We start from the raw sequence: 27,213 nt of genomic DNA, 5'->3' as shown, positions 1-27,213 counted from the left end.
AGCGATGGGAGCAAGTGCCTGTTTCAGGGACTGAAAGGGGCCTGGGAACGACCGGCGCTGCCCAGAGCAGGCGCCCGGCAGGGGAATAACCAGCGACGCCCACGACGGACAGCACTGGAATCGGTGCTGCATGACTGGCTGCGCGAGGCAGGGAGGAGCCGGTCCCACGGATACCGTCTGGCTCCCTGGCACATCCAGGGCCGTCAGAGGTACGACTGCCCCAGGAGCCCTGCTCACCTGCTCCTTGCATTGCACCAGGGCTCTCTGGATCTCGTTTGGGTTCAGAGCATGGGCGTGGGGCAGGCAGCTGAGCGCCAGCTCAGCAGCCGCTCGCACCATGTTGGAGTCCCTGGCCCTGGAAGCCCGGTCTGCCAACGACGCCACTTCCGGGGGCGTTAAGTGTCCGTCCCAACACTCCACCAGAATGTTCAAGGCTGCGCTGCCGATCTCCATGGCCTGCCCTACAAGCAAAGGGGAGAGAAGGACAAGCATCGCACACCGTCCCCCATGGATGTGATCCCAGGCCCAGTCATACCCCTACTGACTCCAGGGCCAGCATGGACCACTGGGCTCACCTCCTCTGACCCCAGCGCAACACAGGCCAGCGACCACCCCAAAATATTCCCTAGAGCGGAGCCGCTAGAAAAGCAGCCAGTCTGGGGTTTAAAACGGTTCCTGAGGGCGGATCTACCACGCCCCTTGGCAAACCACTCAAGTGATTACAAGATTGCACCTGCTTCCAGACGCAACGCAGCTGGCCTCCACTTCCAGCCACCGGCTCGTCCCCGCAGGACAGGCGGGTTAGAGAGGCCAGGTCTCTGCAGGGGAAAGCCCCCAAAGTACAAGGCTTCCCTTGGCGAAGGCAGGTGGAACTTGCACAACGACGAGCAGCAGCAAGAGGAGCAGAATACGGTGTTGCCACTCACAGGAGTCAGCCCTCTACACCAGCAGCTCCTCCAGCACAGCACAGCACAGCACAGCTGGACTGCCCTGCCCCGCCCCTCCCACGCAGCTGCCTCCATCTCCTGTCCAGGGGAGCGCCCATAAACCTGGTGTTCACTCCAGTGGGCAGGACCGGGGTGGAAGAGGCATGTTGGAGGAGCTGCTAGTGTGGGGTGCTGGCTCCCAGAAGCAGCAGCTCCATATTCTGCTCCTTGTGCCCCTGCGGTTGCCAGGAGAGCCTTGCGCTTCGGTGGACACTAGTTTGCACTCACGGGTGCGTGTTTGTATCTGCGCAGGGCCCCAGCGCTGGCAGAGGCAGCCCTGGACAAGCAGAGCGCTCGTGCTTTTCCATCACCCTACCAGCGCCCCAGCAGCACTGGGGAAGCCTAGACACAGCTCCGTGCAGCTGCTCAACCAGCAGGATGGTACTGGCTGGACCAGAGCAATGGCTACACGGGAGGGTGGGAGGCAGCGATGGGCTAAGCCAGCCAAGCCTCCCCTAGTGTCCCTGTATTCATCTCTTGGCTGGCCAGGGCAATGCCTGGCTGGCTGCTAACAGACTCTTCTACAGGCCTAGGCACCTCCCAGCCTGAGAAGAGGGAAATTCATCAACAGTCCTTCAGCTTCCCGCTACAGCCCGTCTGGGCCCTCCCCGCCACAGGGCACAGCTAGTGGCAGGGCTGAGCGTGAAGAGATTCAGTGGGAAGGTCAAAGCCTCAGTCCCACTCAGCCACAACGCTTAGCAAGTCTCTCTCACCAGCGGCGAGCCCCAACGAGGGCCCTGGCCCGCAGAGACAGTCCTGTGGGGCCGTGTCGCCCCCGGACTTCTGAGCACCACAGCTGGACAGGCGGCAGTCACAGGACGACAGCTGCTTGTTCTCAGGCTGGTGTTCCAGGTGTGCTGCTCATGTTCACTCCACGCTGGATGTGTTGCTTGCCACATGCACTGGAGCCAGTTTTTCCCTCAGTGGCACCCAGAGGCGACCGACCCTAGTGCCCTGCGGAGAAGCACCCGCATGGCGCAGGACAAGGAGTGCCTGTCCGCTCTCTCCACCCTCAGTTCATTCTTGGTGGGGACTCAGGCAGTGGGGTAGGAGGGCAGGCCAGAGAAGAGAGGTGAGCAACACTTCTCAAGGAGGACCAGTTATGGAGAAAGGGAACCGCCTTTTCTCCTTCAAGCGCTTGCTCACATCCATTCCACATTAGCTGCGCTGGGGGACTCCAAGCAGGGCCCGTGAGGGTACGAGTTCACAGCCTCACTGGATGTAACACAGCTCTGCTGAACCCAGCCCCATCCCTGGCCTGCTCCTTGAAGATGGTGTAATGCGCCGTGGACGTGTGAACTGAAGAAACAGAGGAGCTTTGCAGATATCCTGGATGGGAACATGCGCCAGGAAGGACCCAGAGGACCTCTGAGCCCTGGTCAAATAAGCCCTCGTGATCAGCACGGCAGGACCCGTGCAAGCTTGTAACAACATGTCAGGAAGACCCTCCTCTTGAGCAAGGGGGTTTGTGTCGCAGTAACACACCAGCAAACCAGCAACTGGTGACTCTGCTTCTGAGATCAACAGTCTCAAACCCACAATGGGACTTGAGCCAGGGGCCAAGCACTGGACAGTCTCAGTGGTACTGGTGACAGGACACCAGGGAGGTGTGTCTTGATCGCTGCAGGAAATGCCCTGAGCCTGGTGAGAGCTGTGCCGAGCCTGCCTTCCAGGCTCTGCATGGTCACGGGCTGCTGGGACATCTCTTGGGATGGGAAGATGTGCCACTGCAATGGGTACCTACAACACAGTCCCAAGATGGGATTACACCCAGACCAGGCATGGACATCACGTGTCACATGTCATCTCCACACTGGCGCACGTGGACAAAAGTGCTAGAGGGAACACTAGTGCACACACGAATGGGTAACTTAACTTACTAACCGGAAGAGCTCCTGGCCCCTAACCAAGTGACAAGGCTAGCCTTAGCAGCAGCCCTCCAGCACGAAGGAATGGAGGGTGGGAGGAGCCAGTGGCAACCCCTACACCGCACCATGGGGGCACCAGACCAGCTCCCCTATGGATACCCCGAGGGACAAACTTCTTGCAGCGGTGCACGTGGCGAGCGCCTACCCACCAGGAAACGAATGTGAGCAAGCACTCAAAGCAGCAGCAAATTGTCCCCCGGCTGTAGTAAGTACTCTGGAGCATGCAGCTAGCCACAGAGGGCAGCAGCCGTGCGCCTCGGCGTCGTGCTGACCCTTACGTTGCTAACCCGACCGCAGCAGATAAAAAGCACATGAATAACGTTGCCCTGACCTGTTATCCAAGAGACGTGAGAGGAGTAGGTTCGAGAGAGCCAGTTGGGGGAGACGAAGTTGTGCAGCCCTAGTGCGTAGAGTCCAATCTCAAAGGCGCAGAGGTGGAGGTTGCGGTGAGGCCCCTGGTGCCCCCCACTGGAGGAGGGATGGGTGAAGATGGAGGTGCTGCTGTTTCCACCTGCCTTGATAAGGACCGTCTTGGCCAGCTCAAAGTAGAAGTGAGCAGCTGCTTCTGAGGGCTGGTTTGGGACGTGAGGTGCGTGGCTTTCTGGCCGCCTGCCTTTGTACCTGTCACGAGACGATCCAGGAGCAAGCACTCAGTTCGCTGGCTGATCTCTTCTCGTCGGGCTCCCCCAGTTCCCCCGCAGGCACTGCACGAAGCTCCCGGGGCCTCTGCACACGCCTGACTGCCGCCAAAGGGAGCCACCGCACTCTGCACCGGGGGAGGAACACGCCACCACGGAGCTTACCTGCCGACTTCCACAGTCTTCGCACGCGCTCCACCGCTGGCTCTCCGGCTGCCGCTTGAGGACGATGACCCCAGAGAGTCACTGGATGAGCTGCTGATGCTGTCGCTGTCCTGCCCTCTGCCCCAGGAGGTGGCCGCCCACCCGCCGCGAAGGGGCCGCCGGCTGAGGGTTGGCGAGCTGTCAGAGGTGGTCTCGGGAGCGCTGCTGTCAATGCTGGCCATGCCTACAGCAGCACAGGCAACAGAGGGTGTCAGTGGGTAAGCGCCTCTCCAGGCCCACTCTCACCTGACCAGATTACGCTGCCTGTGGCGCGAACGGCTTGTGCACAGCCAGGGAGGGCTTCGTGTCTCTGCAAAGCCCAGCCGGAACACAGCACAAACAAAACTAGCCAGCCCATGCAACCAGCACTGCACTGACTCTGCAGTCTCAAAATACAGAGGCCCCCGCAGCACTTCACTGGAGGACGAAGGGCACCTGCTGGACGCACCACCCTGCCACGCCCCAAGGGGACCTGGGGATGAGAATGGACCTCCGGCTGGCTGCATACGTACGTTACAGTACAGGCAGCGTGGCTCTCTCAGTGCAGAGTCCCCCTTGTATGTACAGCACTTTCCATCCCACCCAACGGTTTCACCACCTGCAACCCCAAGACAAGTTACACCGCAACTCCCGTCCCCAGAAAGAAGGCAGGGGGACCCAGCCAGTGAGCGAGTGGCCGCACACCTGTGTTTGGCACAGAGACCAACAGCAAGGTGCCCTGCTCTCTGGGCCAGCACGGACCGCTTCCATTCAGTTCCAACACTCCTCATTTGCCAGCCAGAACGTGGGCAGTGTTCAATGCAAGGGACTTTACAGGGCATGACCAGTGTCATCGCACACACCCCAACCGCAGTGGAGTCTATGGGCGGGTAAGAACTGTTTTTTTCCACTGAGAGACGAGACCGCCAAGAGAGGGGAAGGGAGGGTGAGCCGGTCTGTCCTGGCAGAGGGCCTAGCACAGCTTTGAACGCTGTATGATTTGGTCACCTCACCTGTGTGTTTCTTCTTCTGTCTCACAGGTGAGCCCCAACATCTGCCATTGTATCCACCTCGACTGCCAAGGGCCAGGCGACTGGGAACCTTCCCCTCCTGTTTCAAGACACTGGACTCCCCAGGCGCCTCACAAGGAGACCGCTGAGAGCTCTCTGGAGAAATGAGAAAGCAGCAAGGGAAACAAACGAACCTTGAAACAGAAGTGAAGCCAATTATCCGGGGAGAATTATCCAGAGAACCCCTCACGCCCTTGTAAAGACTTACATGCTGCTTCACTTGCTCATAACACACACACCCATGTCAGGCCCCCGGGGCTGCGAAGGATAATCTCCAGACCCTGGGGTTTGATACTGAGCACCCTTTTCTCATCACTAGGGGCACAAAGAGCACAGCTGGCTGGGTGCCTGGGCAGGGTCACGTCTCAGCTGAGGTAAGACAGAGTGCTCTGGTACCCTTCTCTGAGTCCCGCCTGCATAATCCTGTCCCTGGCGGAGAGGGAATATACTTTACATTACAGTTTCCCACACTGGGGAGGGTGTGAGGTGACCCAGCACACACCCGTTATTCCAGCCACCCAAAGAAAGATCCAGCCTTTGCTTCCAGCTCTCAGCCCCTGCCATTAAAAAGCAGGCGCCTGGTGAAGACCTACTTGGAGTTAGCTGCCTCCTGCAAAGGTTATTGAGTGTGGGCTGGGGGGGGGGAGGAGGAGGAGGAGGATGGGGTTAAATGGGGGGCTGGGGATGCCTGGTTTTGTGGGAGGGGAGACGCTCGTGCACGCAGGTGAGTGGCTGGCCCCAGCAACATGGGGCTCAGGCTGGTGGGCGGGCAGCTGGCCTCAGCAGCGTGGGGCTTGGCGGGGCAGCTCAGGCAGGCAGGCGGCTGGTGCAGGCAGCTCTGGGGACTGGCATGGGGCTCAGGCACCTGGTCACCTGGAGCTGTACCAGGCACCTGCAAGGGGCCACGAAAAACTATTGTGCTTATTTTTAATTTTAAAAATTTTTATATCAAGTTTTTGTGTTGGTTAAATTACAAATTGAATTTTGCTCTTACAAGCAGGGTTGGATGAGGGTGAAGAGGTGGTGGGGGGCGTGAGAGTGTCTCAGAAATCAAAAGGGGGGCGTGATACTGAAAGGTTTGGGAACCACCGCACTACGCTGTGTTTCAGGGTGTGGCCTGGCCACCTTCCCCTTCCCCTTATGCTCTTCAGAAGGACATTTCCAACAAGCCAAGGCCAGGGTCCAGCATACAGAAGAAAAGGGCTGTTTCTAGACAGCACTTCTGAAGGTCACATGTTCTACCTGCAACCACCAAGGACAATCCATGTTATCCCTAATTACACTGTGGTGGTAGCGCAGCTCCAGTGATTCCCTTAAGGATTTCAGTTACAGCATTTCTACCTCCTTCGTCATACTAAAACGTCCCTGAGCAATATTCTTCTATGGCTCCTTTTTTTTAAGTCGCATTTTACATTGGAAGAGCTTTAAACAAAGAGGTTTTAATGTCTTTTTAAATTGCCATAATTGTTAAAAGACAATGTTAATATTACACAATCACTTATTTTCCAAAAATTGTTTTTAAAGATTCTTTTCTGCAAAGACAGAACCAGAACACGCAGGACGGCGTTAGCCCAGAAACAAGAGAAGACTGCTAGGACACGCAAATGAAAGAAACACAAGAGAGTCAAAATCCTGAGCTGCTAACTGAGCAACTCAGGTGAGCTCATGGCTAAGAACCGATACTGAAATGAGACAGGTTGGACCTTAGTTCTGGCTCGGACAGCGACTATTGCGTGTTTTTGGGCAAGCCATTTAAGCGCTGTTTCTGCATCATGCACAGCTAAGGCTGTTGGGGAAAACTGTAAGCTGTGCTGTTTTACTCCATTCGTACATGGTCATGTAATTAAAAACTACATTGCGATGCATATGCAGAAAGGACAAAGCTACAGATGTGCACAATTCTTCCAGTTGTGCCAGGTTCCCACAGGGTCACAAGAGCCATTCACACTCAGCACCTAAAGTTCCCAAAGCTTTTCCCACGAGAGCTAGCGACACATTTCTGCCGCTCAAAACTGGAGGACAAGTCGTGGCATTAAGTCTCAGCTCTGCACAGAGCTGAAGCGTCCCAGCAGGAGCTCAGGGAGATGATGCCTCCACCCATGCCCCGTTCCTGGGCGGTGCAGCCCTCATGCTGCACTGAGGGGGGGCAGCTTGTATTTCTGCAGCCAGCCAAAAAGATTTATTTCCATACGAAATTTAGACTTCCCACCCTAGCAGCGTCAGCTGTCATGCTGCTCAAGAAAGGCCCAGACTTTTTTGTTAAAGAAAGGGAGAAGAATGTATTTTTCTAATCTCTTTTGTTCCTAATTTATTATCCGTTTTCTTTAAAAAAGCCCATTGTCGGAGACCAGGCCTAGAATGGTTCCCTTCAACAGCTCAAACCTTCACAGTTCCTGGAACTGAAGCCAGGCGTTTAGAATGGAAGCGCCTCACCAGCCTTTCCTGTAGCTACTGCTAGGGCCTCCTGCTACACCCAGCGTGGGCAGGAAGAGGTCAGAACAGAACGGCTCTCTGGCACTGCATGCCGCTCCCTCGTGTGTTAGGTGGTGCTTGCCACTAAAGCCAGAGCACAGAGCGCCGGAGGATACACTAACCCCCTTTCACCGGTACTGCCCACTCTCCTGTAGTTGCCTGTTCTGATCTGTTGATGTCAAAAGATGCCCCTGAAGCCGGACTTTTTTTTTTCTTTTATTTCTTTTAAATAACTTCGCAGCCCTGTAATACCAACATGGAAGACAACACTGGCGCAGTCTCTCTCTCGTAATACCAGTCAGGAACCCAGTTCCCGGTAGAGCTCTACGGACAGAAAGCCTGGAGAGTGGAGGGAGTTGTTTGGGAACACAAGCGTAGAGAAACGCTGGAAATGGGCAGTAGTTTCACCCTAGCAGCAAGGTGCAGTAGATGAAGGGGTTCAGTGAGAGTTGATTCTCTGGACCACTATACAAATCAGTCCCGGCCTCCTCCCAAGAGGAACATGGGCTTTTCCCGTTAGGAAGGACAGGGCATTCTGCACGTTCCCCGGAACAGCAGCTCTTACCCTGCGCGCTCTTCTCCACAAAGCTCTCCGAAGGGCTGCTCTGGACTGCAGCGGTTACACCTGCTTGTTGCGTGACCGATGTCCCTGGAAGCTGCTGGATAGCTGCGGTTGATTGGGCAGCATGTTTGGAAGGAGATTTCTGATTGGCTACTGTGGGCTTGCTGGATGAGTAGAAGGAACTCAGAGTCTGTGGCTTGTGCGTCTGGCTCTCTCTGTCTAGCAGCTTGTCTAAAATCTTTAATGGGGAAGAAAATGTTAGAGGCAGAGTGAGGAAATGCCCATTATCCCAAAAGATGTGGGCAAGGTACTAACTCCCCTTCTTATTGCCAGAAAATAAATTCTATTCGACAAGAACATCAAGAAAATACATGTCCAGATCCCTTAGGAAAAGCAGCTCTGTGATCAGCCAGACAGGTTCCATACTCACATGCCTGCACCACTCTGGAGGGGCAGACTTAAGAGTGCTGACTGCTCCTTCTCCATTTACATGCATCTTAAAAAGCCAGCAACCTGCCAGCATTCAACATGGGAACTATTCTCATGTCCATCAGGAGATAAAAAAGTCACATGTGGGTTCTAGTCAAAATTCTGTCCCTGACTCACTGGGTGACCTTGGCCAAGTCACTACGCTTGTTGAAAGGTCTGAGACTTCTACATACTAGAGAAATGCATGCTCTTATTCTCTAACAATAGTCTCTGATTCTTATCACTTTCCTCCTTTTATTCCTAGGGAACATTTGCATAAGAACAATTGATATTTTAAAAATGTGCCCATTTGTGGTGTTCATTTGCCACAGTTCTCAAGTAACTGATTTTGATGTCTCAGAGTACTGATGTCTACATTACTCTTAACGCCACTGGCACAGGACTGCAACACAAAACAAGGGAAAGGGCAGCGGAACAGGCAAACTCTTTTGAAAGCTAGAAATACACTGAAAGCACTCCAGAAGGGGCGAGCGGTTTCTTGCTAGAATGGGCTTCAGGGCTTTTCAGGCGGCAGCACACAATTGCGCAGAATGACGAAAGAATTATGTCCTTCTAAGTGCAAATAAGAGCTCCAGTTGTACCTGGGGCTGCCGAGTTCTGATACACAGTGAACCCTCGATATAGCAGACCCCCATTTTACCAGCATTGGTAGTAATGGATGTCCATGAACCGCCCCACAAAGACAACACAGAGTACTGTACTGTAAATGGTGATGCAGATGCCACCATCCTACCACCACTCCCACAGCTGGGACCGCGGCCACTGTGGGATCCCTGGCTGCAGCTGGGACCACGGCTGCCGCCAGATTCTTCTCCCATCATGGCTGAGATCGCCATGGCTGGGAAAGCTGCCACCACTGCTGGGTCTCCCCATGCAGGCAGCTGGGAGCTGGAAGAACCGCTGTGCTCAGGGCAGAGCATGGGCGGCTCAGCTTGGATCTGGGAGGAGCTGTGAAGGTCAGTGAGAAACCCTCAGATATAATGGACTTCTGTGTTAACAGACACCCCTCCCCCCATAGATAAATTATATCGAGGGTTTACCATACTGCAGGAGAACCTCAGAGTTACGAACACGAGTTACAAACTCAGTGGTCAGCCACACCCCTCACCGGGAACATTATCAGGCAGCAGCAGAGGTTGGCTGGTGGGTTTGGTTGGTTGGTTTTTTTTCCCCAAGCAAACAATGCAGTACCATGTTAAACATATGCTACTAAAAATAAAGGGGAAAGTGTAAAACAAGCTGTGACAAAGTAAGAACGCTGTTTCTGTGTTTGTTCCATTTAAGATAAAAGCAACATTTTCTTCTGCCTGGTACAGTTTCAAAGCTATATTAAGTCAATGTTCAGCTGTAAACTTTTCAAAGAACAGCCACAACCCTGTGTTCAGTTTCACTAACAGCCCCTAGTGCCAAGGGGTTTGTCAGGCTGAGGTTCTGCCGAGCGCCCTAAAACGCTTGTTACAATGTTCTGTTCTGGACTGGCACGGGCACAACGTGTGAAACACAACCCAGTGCCTCAAAGGGCACAGGACCAGCACTCTGGCCAGGCAACGAATACAGCCCAGCATCCCTGGAGCAAAACTATGCCTGCACCAAGGCAGATACAAACAGAACTGCAGCGAAAATCCAAAGGCACAGGCACCAGCACCCTCATGGGTGAGCAGGGAGATGCGAATGAGAATTAAATGCGAGGCGTGCTGCCATGCTGGAACGTGGGAGCTACACTCTGCAGAGTGACATACGCTCTGGGTTCAGATTTTGCACTGGAAGAATATTACAGGGCAGCCCCCAGGGCCAGGAGCGGAATATGCCGGGGGCGGGGGCGGGGGGGGGGCGGTAACTCCGTTCTGATCCCTGAGACACACGCACCTTTTTCAGTTTCGACTGGTCATCTTTGTAAGTGATCATCAGAGCCAGAGCGAGGTCCCCCTTCTCTCGCCGGGTTCCTTCGCACAGCAGGGGGTGCTCTGCTTCACTCACCGTTGTCTTCATGCCTGCAGGATGTGATCAGAAGGGGGCAGAGGGGGGAAGAAGTCGAGAGGCTTAGCAGTGTCTGATCCATTTTAGCGCCTTCCGTGGACTGGCTTTTCACCTCCCCCTATTGGCCAGGAAGGAAGGAAGGCAGGAGCTTGCCCTGTTCTGCTGGCTGACAATGCACATAGGTTATGCTCTGGAGAAGGAGCGCCGGAGTTTGTCGTACAGCTCAGTGCTGGAACTGCCAAGGGCCACAGCCCCTCACAGGCCCAGAGGTGAGCACCCAGGCCCAGCTGAAAACCCTGCTGGAGCCGTCGGAAGGGCAACACCAGATACTCGCACTCACGCTGCTCACACTCTTGGCTGCCTCCAGTTTCTGTGGCAGCCATTCAGAATCCCACCCTGAGTCTCTCTCTCCTGGGGAGGAGGAGGAGAAGGAGGAGATGAATAACCCTTCTGGTAACACCTTACGCACACTACTTTCAGCTCACATAGGTGACACCGCAAGCCTGCTGCACACATCGCCGCTGTCTTGCCAAAAACATGACTCGTAGGATAGGAATTCTGCATGACTCACCCATGCAGACCTTGAACCAAGTGACTGCTAACATCAGTGTCCCCCAGAGCAATTCCACTGCAACCCCTTCCAAACTTATTGCCCGTTAATCTCTTCAGGGTTCAGCTATGCATACCTGGCAACTCCTTCTGCCCAAATAACCACAAAGATGCCCGAAAACAAACAAACACTTTCCCTGCCCCTTTAACAGCCCACCTGACAATTCCAGTTCGCAGCTGCACTTCTACCCCCGGCACCTCCAACCTGACACCAGGCTCTCCCGCTATCCCAGTCCCAGACCCCGCCACCAGCTCTGCCTACAGCCCACCAAAAGACTCCCACTCCTATATCTGATGGCACTCAGGCCAACAGGTGTCAACCGGCTCCACCCCAGGGGCAGGATTCGAAGTGCGAATAAGAAAAGCCCCCCACCTGCGAGCAGGGGGAGAGGGCTGGATTCTTACCAAGAGCGGCAACAGCTGCCTCAAAACCGAGCTCCTCATCTCCAGGCATTTCATTATTCCAATTACGGCTTGGTGGCCTAGACCCTGTGGGAGAAACCACTGGGAAAACAGGAGAGGAGAGTTAGTGCCCAGCTGGTTCCACAGTAGAGCCCCAAAGCAGGAAGTATGGTCTGCCCCATCCCAAACCACCATCCCTGGTCCTCTGCTTTCTCCCTCTCTCAGCTGGACCGCTCCAACCCTTGCAAGCTCTGCTTCAGAGAGCGTCTAAAATATAGATGGAGATATACCTATTGCATAGAACTGGAAGGGACCTCCAGAGGTCATTGAGTACAGTCCCCTGCCCTTACAGCAGGATATAACAGTTTTTTTTTTAAATGTATTTGCCCCAGATCTCTAAATGGCCCCCTCTAGGATTGAGCTCACAACCCTGGCTTTAGCAGGCCAATGCTCAACCCGCTGAGCTGTCCTTCCCCTCTGCTCTCTTTCTGATGGTAAATGCATTTGTTTCTCTCAAAAGCAGCAGCAGTGGGATTGCAAAGATGTGTGGAAAGGCTCTATGACTATTTTAGGGGGGTGTTAATGGGTCAGAATGGCTATAAGAGCTCCAATGCATTTGTAAGACAGGCCAGCCAGAAAGGAGGTCTGTACCAAAAGTCTCCAGAGCCAGGTCGTGGGAGGAGCAGAAGCAGGTAGAATTGCAGGGTGAGCTGATAAGAACAGGGCTACCGTCATTCTAAGGGAGATGCAGATTTCCTCTAAAAGCTTTTGGTTCCCTGAGGGTCAGAGGTTAAGAATAAGCCCCTGGTGCCTCCAAACCAAGGGGGACAGTACCCGGAGTGCATAGCACATCAAATATGAAGCTGGCCAGCATAAGAGGCAGGACAGGTCGGTAATCACACAAGGTGCCTTCTCTCAGCTCTTCAGCCCTTCCTCGAATGGTGTTCATCTCGTTAGTGCCCAAAGGGATCTTCTTTAACAAGGCCACAATCTCAGACTCCTGGTATGCCAGTTTCACCTGAGGGACCCCATAGGGAAACAAAAAGAAGCCATCAGAACCTTTGGACGTAGAACTGGATCAAACAGAGGAATAACCCTGAAGTAGTTTTCATTGATTCATTTGCATACAACCCACCGATCTCATGAGGCTCCTGGCCTTCTCTCACCAGCCACACTAGTGAGAATGGTGCCAGGTGGAGGCAGTCCATAGTCTACCCACAACCTTCGCCTCTCCCTCCCTTTCCAAACAAGGACTCTACCATCCAGCGGCAAGAGAATGTCAGTCTTCAACAGGACATAGGAAGATGCACCCAGCCCAAAAGGTCACTTAGTCCCACCTTGTGCAGTACAACAGCTGAGAAGGAACACTCTCTCCACACGGGGGGCATACAAGCATAGAATCAGAACACACTGGAACTGGAAGGGGCCTCGAGAGGTCATGAAGTCCAGTCCTCTGCCCTCACCGTCTAGACCATCCCTGACAGGTGTCTGTCTAACCTGCTCACAACATCCCAGTATGTATCCCCTCAGCCAAGCCTGTCGAATTACAGCGCTCTTGTTCACTGCAGCGTTCCTTCCGCTTTTAACCCCGCAGAGGAGTGTTTCCTGTGCCAGACCCACATTTAATCTTCTCATCAGCACGGTTGAGTATGAGTGTACAGAATGTTGAGAACAAGTTCAGTCTTAAGTAGGGGCCTGGTAACTTCTGCACCTCCAGGGGCTTTTGTAATCTTGCTTGTCAGAAAGTGACAGGAGCAGCAACTCATGCAACCAAGATCTGAAGAGATCTCCTTTCTATCGCAGGCCACACACAGGCATGAGTTAAAGCACGTGAAGTTGGGCACAACTATTGCGTACACACTAAGATGCCTAAATACACAGTATGGGTCAGAGTGATAGCCTCTGCAGCTGTGAATTTAAAATGTGTTAGTGAAACCAGTGAAAACCCCGTGTGCAGCTGCAGAGTAGCTTTATTTCAGGTCAGTTTGGAGCGCAGAGAGAGGAGTTTCCACTGGTTTCATTACATCGTTCTACATTTCCCCGTTAAGGCAAACAACCGCCCCTTTCTCCTTTAGACAAGCACTGAGCTTCCTCTCGCAGACTTAGCCCCATGTGCCTGCAACATATGAGTGACTTTTGCTACACAAGTTCTAGGCTGCTCACTGACATGCTCAGTGCCCCCTTGGCGCCACAGATACTAGCTCTACAAGGACTCCTAAAGGCAGCAGCCAATGGGCAGATCCTGAAGAGGGAACACTTGGACACGAAGCAGGAAAGCCCAGCAGTGTGGTGCCGCTCACAGAGACTTGATACCTCCAGAGCTTTTGTGGATGCAGGAGGCCTCTGGAGCTCCAGGGCAAACATGCCAATGCGAAAAGCCAGGTTGTGGAATTCCAGCCGCTCACTCAGCACGGTCAGCAGGAAAGCAGCCTTGGTCAGGGTGTTGGTTGCCATCCATGTCTGCTTGCTAGTTGACACCTTGTTCTTCTTCCCCTGGGGAGGAGGCATCGTAACAGGTTTGTTAGGAAATGAACAGACCCTCATGGTGCCAGGATGTGCCGACAGGACACCTCCCCACTTGCACACTGAGGAGAATGCACATGCAATATTCTCGGGGTACTGCTCGTCTCTGTCTATTGCCATGTCACAGTCACAGTTTCTGGGTCATGAAACAGACCCAGATTTGCGCACACTATTCTTTTGGTGCAGAATCCCAGTTGCCACTGATTATGGGTGGCCCTCCACTGCCAGGCAGCTACCTACCCCTCCCTTCTTTGGCAACAAGATGAGGCCTCCTGCCCCCTCACAAAAACAAAATCTTACAACATTGGACCGATTTAGCAAGTAGATGCTGGCTCGGACAGACTATAACCTTCCCCCTACCAATGGCAGCGACAAGGCCAAGACGAACATAAGTGCCACATGGATTCCCAGCCATCCTTTCCTCACACTTCCGCCTCTCCACCCCAAGATCCCAAAGCTTCCCCCACCTCCAGAGGAGTTGCTCTAACAGGGTCCGAGCAACGGTGCCAGCTCCAAGGGAAACAGACTGACAGGTTCCCTAAGGAAGATGTGTGGGAAAAACCCACGACCACCAGATAAGTCAAGTGAACGTAGGCTTGTGGAACAACAAGGCCATTTTTTTGCATGAGCATTTAGCCAGGGAGCACCCGGCGACACCTGCCCCCTGGAGGCCTGTCTCAAGCAACATCACATGCAGTGTTTGGTTCTAACGGAAGGTGAACATCCATGTGAGACCATTGGCAGGAGCCGCTCATTGTTTCCCGTCTGGCAAACACAGACACGAGAGCAGGCCAGGGAGCAGAAAGCTGCACGACGCCCTGGGTCTGGTGAGGGAGGGATAGGAGGCTCAAAGTCCCTCCAAGTCATGGCAAAGGACCCACTGGCCTTTTCCAAAGGAGATGGCACTGCATCTGAGCCTTGCTGCTGGTGAAATTCTGTTCAGCTGCGCAAGTGCTTCAGTGCCCTTATCAGCGGTGCAGGTGTTCACAACCTGTGCGAGGTCACGGGGTCAGAGCTAATGTGGCACTGAGGCAACAAGCCCCAGCCCTAACTTTGACTCAACCTGGGGGTGGACTCCACACTGACTGGCTGCTAGTCTCACTACCGTTTCCTGGGAACAAGCAGCCAAACAAGGTTGCTGCAGGGAGCCGGCAGAGCTGTCCCCCACTCCGCTCTGAAGCCAACACGGCTCTCCCAGAAGGGGAGTGGGGAGAGGAGATGCCCTGAGTTACTGGGCTCCTTCTGCTCCTGTGAGCAAACAGATGACCCCTCACTACGACCTGCCACCTCCAGAGAGGCAGAGGGAGATGAATGCCCCTGGCACTGCAGAGGTGAGACTGGAAGAAGCAGAAGCGATGGAGGGGAACAGAAATCATGGGCTGGAGGATGGGAAGGCATGAGAGTGAGCGCACTCCTGCGGAGGAGGAAAAATTGCCTTAATTCGGGAGCTCTGGCAACACTAATGCCAGTGTCGTCACTGACTCTAGGGCCAGCAGCCTCAGGACTTCTCTGTCTGACTCATCTTTTTCAACTTTGAAGCTGCAGCCCTGAGCGTTCCTCCCTGGACTCCCTCCTGTTCCCCCAGGGCAGCTCTCTACCTTGGTTGGGGGCTGCTCCACCTTGAGATCTGGAGGGTTGGCCAGCAAGTCCCTGGCCAGGTCTACAGTCAGACGGCATGCTTCATTACTGTATCCATGTGCATAGAGAGCCTCTGCACAGGCAAAGAGGATCTGGAAACAAAAGGGACAGAGGGTGAGAGTTAATTCAGGCTCCTTGCAGCTGGTGCGAACCCCACCCTGACCACTCTCTCACCCGGTATCACTGAAACCAGAGTTAAATGCTGACCTCAGCTCCAATTTGCATCTAATGCACAAGTGATGCCTTCTCTTACGCTGCCCCTCTGCCTGGAACAGCTCTACGGCGTTCCCCAGCACGTCTCAAACACGGCTACCAAGGGGTCTGGTCCCCTTCCCTCAGAGGGCCAGCACAGGCACCACACCAAGACTGCAGGTTCTCCACGTGGTATGTTCTAGTTCAAACAGGAATGAAACCAGCAAAGTCCCGTGGCAGACATTATGCAGAAGGTCATCACAGGGGACCCTTCTATCTCCACAGAGCTCGGTCTATGCCCAGACCAGGGAAAACCTCAAACAAAGTGTTCATGGTTTCTACACAGTCCCCCTCCCATCCCCAGCATCCAAACACCCCGTCCTCAGTGCACTACCTCGACCTGAGCGCTGCCACTCCTCCACGGCACTCTAAGCGTACTGCTGAGGTTTGGACCCAGGGGGCTGGTAGCGCACACAACCTATGAGGATTGCCTGGCATTCCTTGTTACAAAGCCTTGTTTTCATTTGCTCCTCAGTCTGCCAACTTAACTTTTGGGGCTAACACATTCCTACGGACTGGGCGTGTGCCTCAGGCTAAGACAAGTCAATTTTAGATGTTTCAGCAATTCAGCCACTCCCAAATCAGAGGAAGGAAACGATGCTGGCTTTGTTCATGTTTAACATGTTCTTTAAGAGGCTCTACTGTCCCCGTCCCCCCCGGTTAGAAGCAGCACCTTGAAATTTAGGAGGGGAATTGCCTTTGTTGGGGCGTGCCTTTGGACGTTCCCATTAAAATCCACCCACACCAGAAGCTCTGAGAAAAGCACCATTTGCCTATGCTTGCAAGAGACTTAGAGCTTCGCAGCTCAATTCCCCCAAAACTCCATCCCCAGGGGCTTCAGCTTCATGCAACTTCCCTGCACTTCCGCCTCTGGGCTGCTGCAGCCAGGGCTGTGCGTCAGAACAGCAAGCAGGAAGCCTGCTTCTCCTGTGCTTTCAATGTCTGCCCAGCTGGGCTCAAGCCACGTGGAGAAGAAACCCGCTTAGTCTGAGTGAAGGGGTGACAAGAGCTGGACCTGGGGTATGGGGATCAGACTGCAACAGACACCTGGGAGAAGGGAGGGACTGGAAGCTGGAGAGGGACAGGGAAACTGAGGCTGGAAGTTGGAGGGTCTGGCTAGGCCACGAGACTACAAGGGGGAGCTGGAGCCAGCAGGTGGCAGGAGACAGACTGGATGAGGAGCTATGGGGAGGGGTGCCTGGGACCAGGAGAGCCAGGAAACAAGGACCAGTAGGGTGAGGAAAAGGAGAGAGAGAGAGAGAGAGAGAGAGATCTCAGAGTGAGCTGTGACGTGGGGGCAGTGGGACTGGCTGGGCAAAGACTGGGACAAGAGGTGGGGGAAAACAACGCTGAGATTGCACGTGCAGTCTGTCATCAATGAGTAGGGACGGGTTAATCCTGAAGTAACCTGAGCCCAGGTGAGTCAGTGGGAGTGAAATAACTTTTTTTGAACGGAGAATAATTGCAGTTTTCAGGGCTTTCATCTGTTCGGAAGGCAGAGAGAAAAGATGAAAGGAGAGGATGTCTCCCATGCAATTGAAATGAATCCCAGAAATACTCTGACCATCTCAAAATCAGCGAAAGCGATGTAAGTAAAAGGCAAAATGTATAGTTAGGTGCAACCAGGTTATGGTTATTTTGAATTTGGTTGGACTGGCTACTGCTGTTTGCTTGGTACCTTGTTTTGTTTGCTGCTCTGTTTTTTTTCGTTGTTTTGACTTGATGTTTTTCCTCCTGTAACTTTTAAGCTGAATCACAGGGAAATATTTTTCTCTGTGTGCAACCCCATGATTTACTTTTCTCCTGTTTTGTGAATAAATCACTGTTTTTAAGCAATTGATCTGATACCTGTGTCCTAAGAAGAGTCTGCTTATGCTCATGCCTTAGACTAAAAGCTCAGCTAGTAAATTACAGTTTGTGTGTCGAAGCTCTCTCCGGAAGGAGGGTTAAGAGCTTGGGGGTACCCCCACAGGAAGATAATCCCAGGTGTATCTTCCTGGGATAATCCCAGGTGTATCTTACCTGGGCGGCAGCAGCATACCTTCCAGGGGATCTGTAACCTTGGGAAGTTTTAAAGTAAAGCCTGTGTATGGGCAAGGTGGTTTGCACTTTTGCAGGCCCCCCACCTTCTGGGATCAGAGCGCCACAATGAGGACAGAGCCCTGACAGTCTCAGGGGGGGAGAGGACCTGAGCACCAAGACTGATCAGACAAGATGACTGTAGGCCTGAACTAGAACCGGTTGGGCCAGATTATTGGGAACAAAGAGCTGGGCTGACTGTGAGGACAACAGGATGGGATGGGGAGCCAGGACTGGCATAGGCAATCTAGGGACAGAGGAAATTAGAAACTGCTAGATGAGGAGACAGAAAAAAGCAGCCAGGGATGAGGGAAAGACAAGACTAGGCCAGGGACAGGCCAAGCTTTGGGGGACATGCGTAGAAGTGCCTGCAATCACTACAGCACACTGTCCTCCAGATCAGGGTCCCCTCTGATTTTTTATGACCTTCACAGAATAAATTTTATTGTGTGCACCACCACAGAAACACAAGTTGTCCACTGGAGCTGGTTGAGGGAAATCTGCTGATCACCTGAACAGCACCTGAGTCTCTGCTGGGTGGCCCCTCATGCACTCAGCTTAGAGCAAACTCTGCTCCAGAGCCTGAAATGGAACCTAACATCCCAAGTCTTACCCTGCCACAGAGATCAGCAAGGAAGAGCATAAAACCTGACCTAATGAGGATCAATATAATTAGCCCAACACGCTCTAGTCTCAGCCTCTCTTTACGTGACTTTGCAAATTGAATAAAATGTTCTTTTAACCTAGTTTTTGAGCGTACTGTATAAAGCCAGGGTCAGGGAACCTCTGGCCAGCAGCTAATTTCCATCCGGCCTGTGACTAGACCCCACACCACCAGGTGGCATATTCTTGCAGCCCGCAGGTGCAGGCACACCAGTGAAGCGCCACATGATGCCCCTGCCCCCATCGCTGGCTCCACAGCTCCCACTGGCTAGGGCCCATGGCAGCTACAGAGCAGCACCTGCAGGCAGAGGCAGCACACATTAAGCAGAGCTTCCTGGCCGTGCCTCTGTGTAGGGGTCAGACATGGCAGCTTCTTCCACGATCATTGCAGAGCTGGGGCAGGCCGTCGTCCTGCCGCGCCACCGACCAGGAGCTGCTTCAGGTAAGCACCAGCTGGCTGAAGCCCACACCTTGAAACTCCTGCCCAGATTGAAACCACCTCTCACACAACCCCCCCGCCCCCCTAAAAACTCCTCATTTTTGCCCCCACCTCAAGTGTCCTCCCACTTCTCCAGGCTGGAGTAGTGAGTGCTGGCTCACCCTGCTCCAGGCGACGAGCCCTGAGCCTCCGCACCTCTAAGAAGGGCTGTGCATACCCTGCAATTGATTTGTTCCTATGCGTCGCTGGCCCCTTGAAGGAAAAATGTTTCCCATACCCGATATCAGAAAAAAAAAACAAAACAAACTACACTAGCTCACCTCCATCCTGTTCTCCTGCTCCAGGGGCTTGATACCAGCAAAGATGTCCTGCTCCTCCTCATTCCCCCCCTCTGCTTTGTCCTCCTCCTCCTTGGCCACCTCCTGCGGATTCAGATAGTACACCTGATAATCATCATCTTCTTCTCCCTCCTCCCTACCCCCAGCTGCCCCATTCGAGCCCGCTTCCGGCTTCCGGTTGGAACCACCGCCATTCTCGTCTGCAGAGGGCAGATCGTCATCTCCGCTGACTGCTTCCTCCACAGGGTCCTTTGGAGCTTTCTTGGCTGAGGTATTGCTCCTGATGCTGGGCTCAGGCCCCTCCGAGAAGTACACGCCCCCATCATCTTCAAAAGTGTCCCTGTAGCTCCTACTCAGGGGACTCCCCGTGAAACTGAAGGTGTTACTGGCCTCCGCCCCCAGAGCCAAGCTGCTGTCATCCAGGCTCATCTCTGCTAAATCTGGCTCCAAGGAGCTGTCTTCACTGCTCATGCGGCGTTTCCCACTGTGTTTACTGGCTAAGCTTTTCCCCACTGGCAGCTTGGCCTTGCCCATGGCAGTCTTATAAACAGCCTTCTCTCCTTCGGCCGAAAGTCGGCGCAAAGCTCTCTGTGGGGCTTCAGAGACAACCTTCCGCTTCCCAACCAGCTCCTTAGGACGGACAGCTGGCTCTTGTGACGAGGGGTGTGACCTGTCCCCAGCCTGCAGAGAGCCTCCCCCAGGGTCCTGCCCATGGCCTCTGCCAGCTTCACCCACGGTCTCTGCACTTTGCAACCGGCAGTTCCTCTGCTGGACAGCCTTTACCCAGCAGAAGGAATTCTTCTTGTCAGTGCTGCTGTAGGTGATGCCAGGGATGGGATAGGCCTCCTCCCAGTTGAAGTAACAAGCTTCCACAGCTGGCTTGAAACCTTGGAAGAGTTTCTCCAGGGACTTCTTGTGCTGCCCCCTCTTGACATTATCTATGACTTTCAGCTGCCACTGTCTGAGCTGGCAGCAAAGGTCCCTGCGCCTGCAGGATGAGGAGACCGATCAGAAAGCAGCCATAAAAACATGCCAGGACAAACCACCCCTCCACCCCACAGAACCTCTTCTCCCCACCCCTGCTCCTCTCCTGAATTACCAGAAAAGAGCCAGGAGAAGAGTGAGCATGAATGAGAGATGCCAGAACCTCATTTTCTAGGCAGGCCTATGTCATGGAAGACAAATGCTGCCAAATCAAATGTGGGAATGGGTTGGAGATTGGGATTTGGCTGCGCAGGATCTCCCCATAGGTTACCCACCACTGATGTGACATTTGCACTGTGCTAAACCAGCCCAGGACTCAACCAGGGAGCTGCTGTACATCAGGAATAAGAATCTCTGGTGAAGCAGAATGAGAACGTTTATGAAGGGTTTAAATCTGCACTACGCTTGGCTCCCATCAGTGCTGCTGGTCCTCCTCTTAGGAGCACTAAAGCCAGCACACACCATCCAAGTGCCACGGAAACCACTTCTAAGTCGCCGGGGAAATCAAGTTTCCCACTGAACTCCTCTTCTGCTTTTGTCATTGAATCCCGAGTTGTGGGGAACAAAACTAACCACTGCCATATTCTCAGGATTTTATCAGGCCCACAAACAAAAGAAGGTACTGAGCAAAGGGTTTAAGAGTTAACACTAGGCCAGACAAAGGGAGCTCTACGTAACAGTTTCCACTGACCACTGAGAACACCCATTAGCTAGGAATACACTGACCGTGATTAGTTAAAGGAGCTAGCGAGAGCGGAACTACTCATAGAAAAGATGGCAGTGGAACAGTGTGACTCTGCAGAAGTTGGGAAGGCTGAGGGAAGTCTAACTGTGACCATTAGGAAACCGCACAGAGGGATGAGATTCAAACAAGTCAAAGGAATTGACAGTGGGCACCTTTCTGGTGACTCTATACAAACTGGAGGAGAACTGGAAATAAACCAGGAGGCACTTGAATTAGGCACGAAACCAAGCAGGAACTTTTAGCATTTTGGAACTCATCAGATGACTGAAATGTAAAGATAGACACCTACTATAAAGATGGGAAGAATTATTTGACCGGCCTTATAAAAGGAAACAACTCATGTTTTATTGACTACATAATATGAGTCATTTTTGTTTAAAAACTTATCCCCGATCCCCTGTTGCGCTCTGCTTGCATTGCGGCATACTTTAATGTTTTTAAACTGTTTCAGGCTGTAAACTCTAAGGGCAGAGTTCACAATGTTTTAATCTCACTGATGTACCCTACAAAGTTATGACTTTGTATTAATGTTCAACAACATAGCAGATTAGAAAGTGGACAAAGAACTAAAAATCAAACATGCCACAAAGAACATCCTGGCTTCATTCACGCCGACAAACCATGAGCTTCGCCTTTCTTGCTTATGACCTCTCCTAACAAACTGACAATTTGGGCGCATCATTAAACTGGATTTCAGCAAAGCATTTGATAGCACAGCCCAAGCACTGGGGAAATGTCTGATTAGTACAGTAAAGACTAGTATGAATGTCCCAGATCAGCTGTCCATACGAGGCTAAAATACACGCAAGATAAACCAAAAACACTGCTACTAACGCTGGTCATCTTTGCCATGGGGCTGGTCCAGTGTGCACACTGAAGTGCAATATGAAACAACGCAAGAGACGCTTAGCAAAGTATGTCAGTTATAAACCAGGACCTCAAGAAACAAATGATGAAATGATGTTGGTTAACTGAATCCGTCTGTGCACTGCCTGTCCAGAAAGGCACTTTCCAACAGGAGAGATTCGAAGAATGAGGCGCATAACTATACTTGCACGTTAAAAGGAACCAGACGGAAGAAATTATTCACTTCAGAAATTAGGGTTAAAAAATTATATCTATCTATCTATCTCACAGAGTAATACCAGCAATTAAAGCTGAAAGTGATTAAGTTTATCTTGGTGACAGCATAATCATTTGTCTAACGGATAATTCAATTCCTAGACACGCAAGGTAAGGAAGCTAAAAGTGTGCCTGTACCACAGAACGGAACAGTGGGGGATGAACTGGACTCTAAGAAATCCATCAATGATTACCTGACCACGGTGCTCACCTCTGGGGGCTGATGGTTGGATCTAGGACCGCCAGTCTCCACAGAACCACCATTTCATCGCACATGCTGGCACAGGCGTGGGCCGCCACTTCTGACTGGCCATTACTGCGGCCAGTGTGCCCGCTGGCACTGCTATGGGAGGCAGATGTTCGCACACTGTACCACCAGCCTGTTATCTGCGGAAAAGGGTAGATTCAATGCAGCCATGCCACTAAGCCCCGCCCTCCCCACATTCACAAAGGCAGGAGGACTTTTCATGTTTTAATGCTTTCTAAAAGCACCCTGGACATTAAAAGCTGGAGACTCAAACTGAGGGCTGGATGGAACCTCAGACAAGAATCAAAACAAGAGCGGACTGACTGGACACGGGGAAAAGCGCTACAAGAACACACTCTGCAGGGCAGTAGTAACTGAGTGCCCTGTGTACTCTGCAGTAAAGTGCACTGAGTGCCCCATGTGAAATGAGTTCCTTAGGCTCAGTCTGGTTCCTAAAGAACAGATGCCCAGATAATATTGACTTTCACAAATGGGTTCCCCACTCCAACTAAGGCAAAGGCATATGCTAGAGGACGGGGGGAGATGCACGCACTGAAGCAGTCCATGGTTACCTCTGTACTGCGGGAGAAACAACTGCAAGGTCCAGGACTGTCAGAATGACCTTTCCCCTTCCGCTAAATTCATACAACATTGTTATTATTACTACTGCTATTTGTAACAGATTTTAAAGTAAAGGCTCAGAGCTTCCAAAAGCCATTTTCTACCAAATACATGAAGAGTCTGAAACACTGCCACCCAACATACCCCTTAAACCAATACAGAAATAACAGAAAAACGAACAGGGTAAATTGCACTGACTTGGCAGAAGAGGCAGAGGGGACAGTTGACAAAAAGGACTGCAAACCACATACCACTGTTAATACAAATACCACTGGCTGACATCATGGGATGCCAGGGTGTTCTGCATATCACCACTTCCGCAACTAATAGCAGACCACAGCAGCTCACGGAAGAGCAGCTCCCATTGGAGAGAATGTGCCTCTTCTCCCAATGCACATAAAGATTGTGTAAATCTTCCCAAGCCATGAATTCCAATAGCATCAGTCATTGCCACTAACCGGCCCTCGCCGGCTGACCTGCTTCCCCAGGAGGGGCTGCATACCTGCTCGTAGGTCAGGCACTGGTCTGTCAGGATCTCCAGCAGAGGGGCTGCATTGCTGTCCCGTCTCTTGAACATCTCCCGAACGATGGACAGCAGGTTCCAGATCCCCTCCGGCTCTCGCCCTCTCAGGGGGCGCAGGAGACACGCCCACTCTGCAGCGGCTGGGGGCTCCGTGGAGGAGAGGTACATAGAGTTTACATCACTATGGAGTGAAAGGGGAGAGGGAGTGAGAATGCAGACAAGAGAGCACAGCAGCATAAAAATATGTTCTGTGCCATCCAACGTTTGCACTCTGAGAAAGGCTTTGACAAATGTGGTTAAACCTTGAGGTTTTTAAGTCCTGGCTTGGCAAGGTCCTGACTGGGATGACTTAGTGAGGGTTGATCCTGCTTGAAGCAGGGGGCTGGACTAGATGACCTCCTGAGGTCCCTACCAGCCCTGTGTTTCTATGAAATTCAGCATAACAGGAATCAGACAGGAACAGGCAAGTTCTATATACATTTTGCAAAGACTAAATGAGCACCAGAAAGGCCTTTTATCTACCGAGATTCAACATGGCAACAGACATGCACAGACAGAGAACATTACCTGGGAGAATGACCCAAAATTAAGCATCCTTAGTTTCATGGCACAATTACATGGTACAGTCCATGTAATAGCAAAGGTGGGCACTCTCATGGACTCTGAGCCCTTTGGAGAAAGGGATATAGTCCCTACTCTGAAGAGGAGGCAGGTTACCTGAAGACAACAGGAGAGGGCCCACAGAATTTGTGAAGGGTTTTCTTTATGTTGTCACTTAAAGTAGATTCATCCAGGTACCAGGTGCTTTGGTCTGAGGCTGAGGGACCAGCAGTGGGATCTTGAGAAAGAATGCACAGAGTTTGCAGGTGTTGGGAGAGATACCACCTACATCCCATAACCCCAGACACGGCAGGCAGCATACAAGCAATGTACCTTAACCTCATCCCATCCAAAAAGCAACCATCTCAGAATTGTTCATGAGGCCTAGAAATATATTGCAGTCATTACATAATGGGTTAATGGCAAACACCTTCCATTAAAAAAAGCCAACCTGGGTGATAGCTAAAGATTCCACCCCAAGTTTTCTTGTCAGTCTGAAGCACCAGCAGTTCCCTCCAGCAGCTAGGTGTTTACATGAACCCTCAGACTTACCCCCTTTCCCTTTCTTCCCACCACTATCTGAGGAGCAGTGCCCCTGTAATCCAGTGATACTGAGGGAGAGAGAAATGCTGGCTTCCCCTCCCTGAGGCACGTAACAGAGAATCAGACCAGGTACGAACTATTCAAATTACCTGGGGCTCCACACACCGTGTTGATAGCAGTGGACTGAGATGACAGCAGCTCATCTAGTAGGCGCTGAGCAGTAGGAAGAATCTAAAATGTAAGAGAAACATGTTGAATGTGACTTGAAAGTAAATCCGCACGTCTTGCCTTGTCCTGACAAACCAAGGAGCTACTCTGAGTTTCATTATGGTTACTGAGGGACTGTTGGCTTGTCAGAGCTGGTTCAAAACACCTGCCTCCAGGTTACCCTTCAGGGCTCCTTTCCTAGTTTTCAACCCAGGGTGCCTGCATGCCTGACACGTGAAATGGCCCTTTTAAGAACTAGGTGAGTGGAGGGAAAGCCACGTGCTCCTGAGTGGCTGCACTTGAGAGGCCTCCACCATTTTCTTGTATGCCCTCCTCTACAGGCTGCCTCTCTATCCCCCACCTCATTCCGCCCCCCACCTCAGTCCTTCGGAAGGTAAATGACACTGCCTCTGGGTTAAGAGGTGCTCTAAAACCTCAGCCTTTCAAGGAGCCACAACGCAGGGAGACCAGTACCAGAGGGGGAGCCCAGTTAGTCTGTATCTTCAAAAACAACAAGAAGTCCTGGGTCATCTTATGGGCCTTAGCCCATGAAAGCTAACGCAGGGAGGAAGGCTTGCTCTCCTGGTTTTCAAACCAGTACACAGCTGCAGGTTTGGATCCTTTTGCTACCTGGATTCACGCTCACCATAACCACAACGGAGAACGAAGATAGCTCAGACCTGAGTGACTTAACCAAGGGTCAGAGATAGGACTCTCCTCTCAACCCGCCCCCACTTTGCACAGCAAAACGCTGGGGTAAATGTGATCGCACACCTGAGACTGGAGTGTAAAATACTCACTGCAAACCCTCCTAGATAGTCAGAAATTATATAGGCCCATCTTCACTTATAAAGAGACCGATGGAAAACAATATCCACAACTGTTCAGTGGGGGCATTTCGTGTCTATGAGGCACCTGGAGAAACATGCTAGGCATTAGATAGCTCTTACAGCTTTTGCCATTACTGCACTTTGCAAGTAACCAAGAGGTGAGAAGTCGCTGGCCAAGTTAACCTCACATGTTGAGGGCCATAGCGCTGAGAAATGGCAGCTGGAAGGGAATAGTCACTGCACGCAGCAAATGCCTGAGGGAGCAATACCTCAGCAAAATAAACTTGTGCGCTTAGTTGAAATAGGGAGACTGGCTTCCCCGATGCAGGTAGCTCTAGGAAGGTGAACATGGTAACAGGCTCCAAACGCTGCATATGAGGGCTTTCATTTTCACAGCACACACATCTTCGACAGATTCTCCCAATAACTCCACCCCTTACACCCTGGCTCCAGTGGGCCACTTCCCCTCCAGACTTGTGAGTGAATAGCTTCCCTGTAGTGAGATACGCGTTTCTCATCAGCTGGAAATAAGGAGAAAGAGCCACCTCATGTGACAATTCAGATCTCTGTGGACCACCAGGGCTTCACAGAATCAATGCTTTACACTGGAGACACAAAGTACTCACAAGCAGCCACACGCTGGATACCTTGACCCCCAGCAGCTTGGGGCCTGTGTGCTGAGTTTGGGCATACCCTCCCTCAAAGACCCTCTTGGAAGTGAAAGTGATCCAGGAGCACATTAAACAGATTAAAATAGATTTTCCAATAAAACCTAAAAAAACTCTGTTGGGCAACATCCCATCAGATAATCTGGTAAAATGGCAATAATTAATCTGGGGTGGCAGCAGTCATGCACTGCTGGGGGAGACGATACACTTTCCATTACACCAACCACTCACTGGTATATACCATTCATTGATACAGAAGAAAGGCCAGCAGGTACTACCCATGCTTCTGGATGACTTTTTCTAACCACTGCCCTACTACCTAAGTCAACCAAACCTGAAGGGAGCAAGAAAGGCTGATCTGTCACATACACCCGCAAGAAGTGGTGTAACTGCTACTGGTTTGTGATCCATCTACAGCAAGGCGACAGTAGATGTACGTTATTGTCTTCACATCACTGTGATTGCTCTGTTCGGCGCTCCTGAGCAGTTTAATGAGAACAATGTAAGTAAGACTCCAACCACCAAAAGTATTAAAGTTCCATGAATTATGAATGGTACTTTGTGAGCATTTTGACAGTGTCCTAACTCCTAGTGGAAATAAGCTGAGCATTGAATACAAACACATTCAAAAACAGAGGAAAAGGGGAATTGTGTGGCTTAGGCTAGTGTTGCTCAGCTTTTCCAGGTTAGCATCCTTTACTCACAGCTTATGCTTTTGAAGAAGTCCTTACATTTGCTATACAAGTAATTTTTTTTTTAAATCAACAATAAGCCTGTGTGTGTTTCAAGAGGCAGACAGACAAACACTTAGCCAAGCAGAAGAAGAGAGGGAAAGAGGGTTTCTTTGCCAGCTGTGCTCCTGAGCCACTGGTTAA

The 27,213-nt window shown here is 52.0% G+C and overlaps 1 protein-coding gene across 2 annotated transcripts in view; it reads right to left on the bottom strand.

Annotated features, from left to right (window-relative positions):
* The window catches only part of ZSWIM8 (zinc finger SWIM-type containing 8), a 114,624-nt gene that overhangs the window by 8,462 nt on the left and 78,949 nt on the right, over window positions 1-27,213 (bottom strand). Inside the window, exons 1-16 of one of the 2 annotated variants that reach the window (XM_074999746.1) lie at window positions 25,641-25,681; window positions 24,783-24,864; window positions 24,208-24,328; window positions 23,470-23,671; window positions 22,311-22,486; window positions 19,231-20,236; window positions 15,438-15,569; window positions 13,630-13,809; window positions 12,151-12,334; window positions 11,320-11,418; window positions 10,195-10,319; window positions 7,843-8,077; window positions 4,749-4,901; window positions 3,718-3,940; window positions 3,246-3,535; window positions 238-461 (exon numbers count right to left, since the gene is read on the bottom strand). In XM_074999746.1, coding sequence (XP_074855847.1) covers window positions 238-461; window positions 3,246-3,535; window positions 3,718-3,940; window positions 4,749-4,901; window positions 7,843-8,077; window positions 10,195-10,319; window positions 11,320-11,418; window positions 12,151-12,334; window positions 13,630-13,809; window positions 15,438-15,569; window positions 19,231-20,236; window positions 22,311-22,486; window positions 23,470-23,658 — 3,216 coding nt within the window. In that variant the 5' untranslated portion in view covers window positions 23,659-23,671; window positions 24,208-24,328; window positions 24,783-24,864; window positions 25,641-25,681. Of the gene's footprint in view, window positions 1-237; window positions 462-3,245; window positions 3,536-3,717; window positions 3,941-4,748; window positions 4,902-7,842; window positions 8,078-10,194; window positions 10,320-11,319; window positions 11,419-12,150; window positions 12,335-13,629; window positions 13,810-15,437; window positions 15,570-19,230; window positions 20,237-22,310; window positions 22,487-23,469; window positions 23,672-24,207; window positions 24,329-24,782; window positions 24,865-25,640; window positions 25,682-27,213 lie in introns of those variants that run through there. The other variant, XM_074999745.1, reaches the window with a different exon arrangement.

This window comes from Carettochelys insculpta, chromosome 7 (assembly GCF_033958435.1).
Source record: "Carettochelys insculpta isolate YL-2023 chromosome 7, ASM3395843v1, whole genome shotgun sequence".
In the NCBI taxonomy this organism is placed as follows: domain Eukaryota; kingdom Metazoa; phylum Chordata; order Testudines; family Carettochelyidae; genus Carettochelys; species Carettochelys insculpta.
The sequence above is the reverse complement of the archived record's forward strand: the minus strand, read 5'-3'. Positions and strand labels throughout refer to the sequence as shown.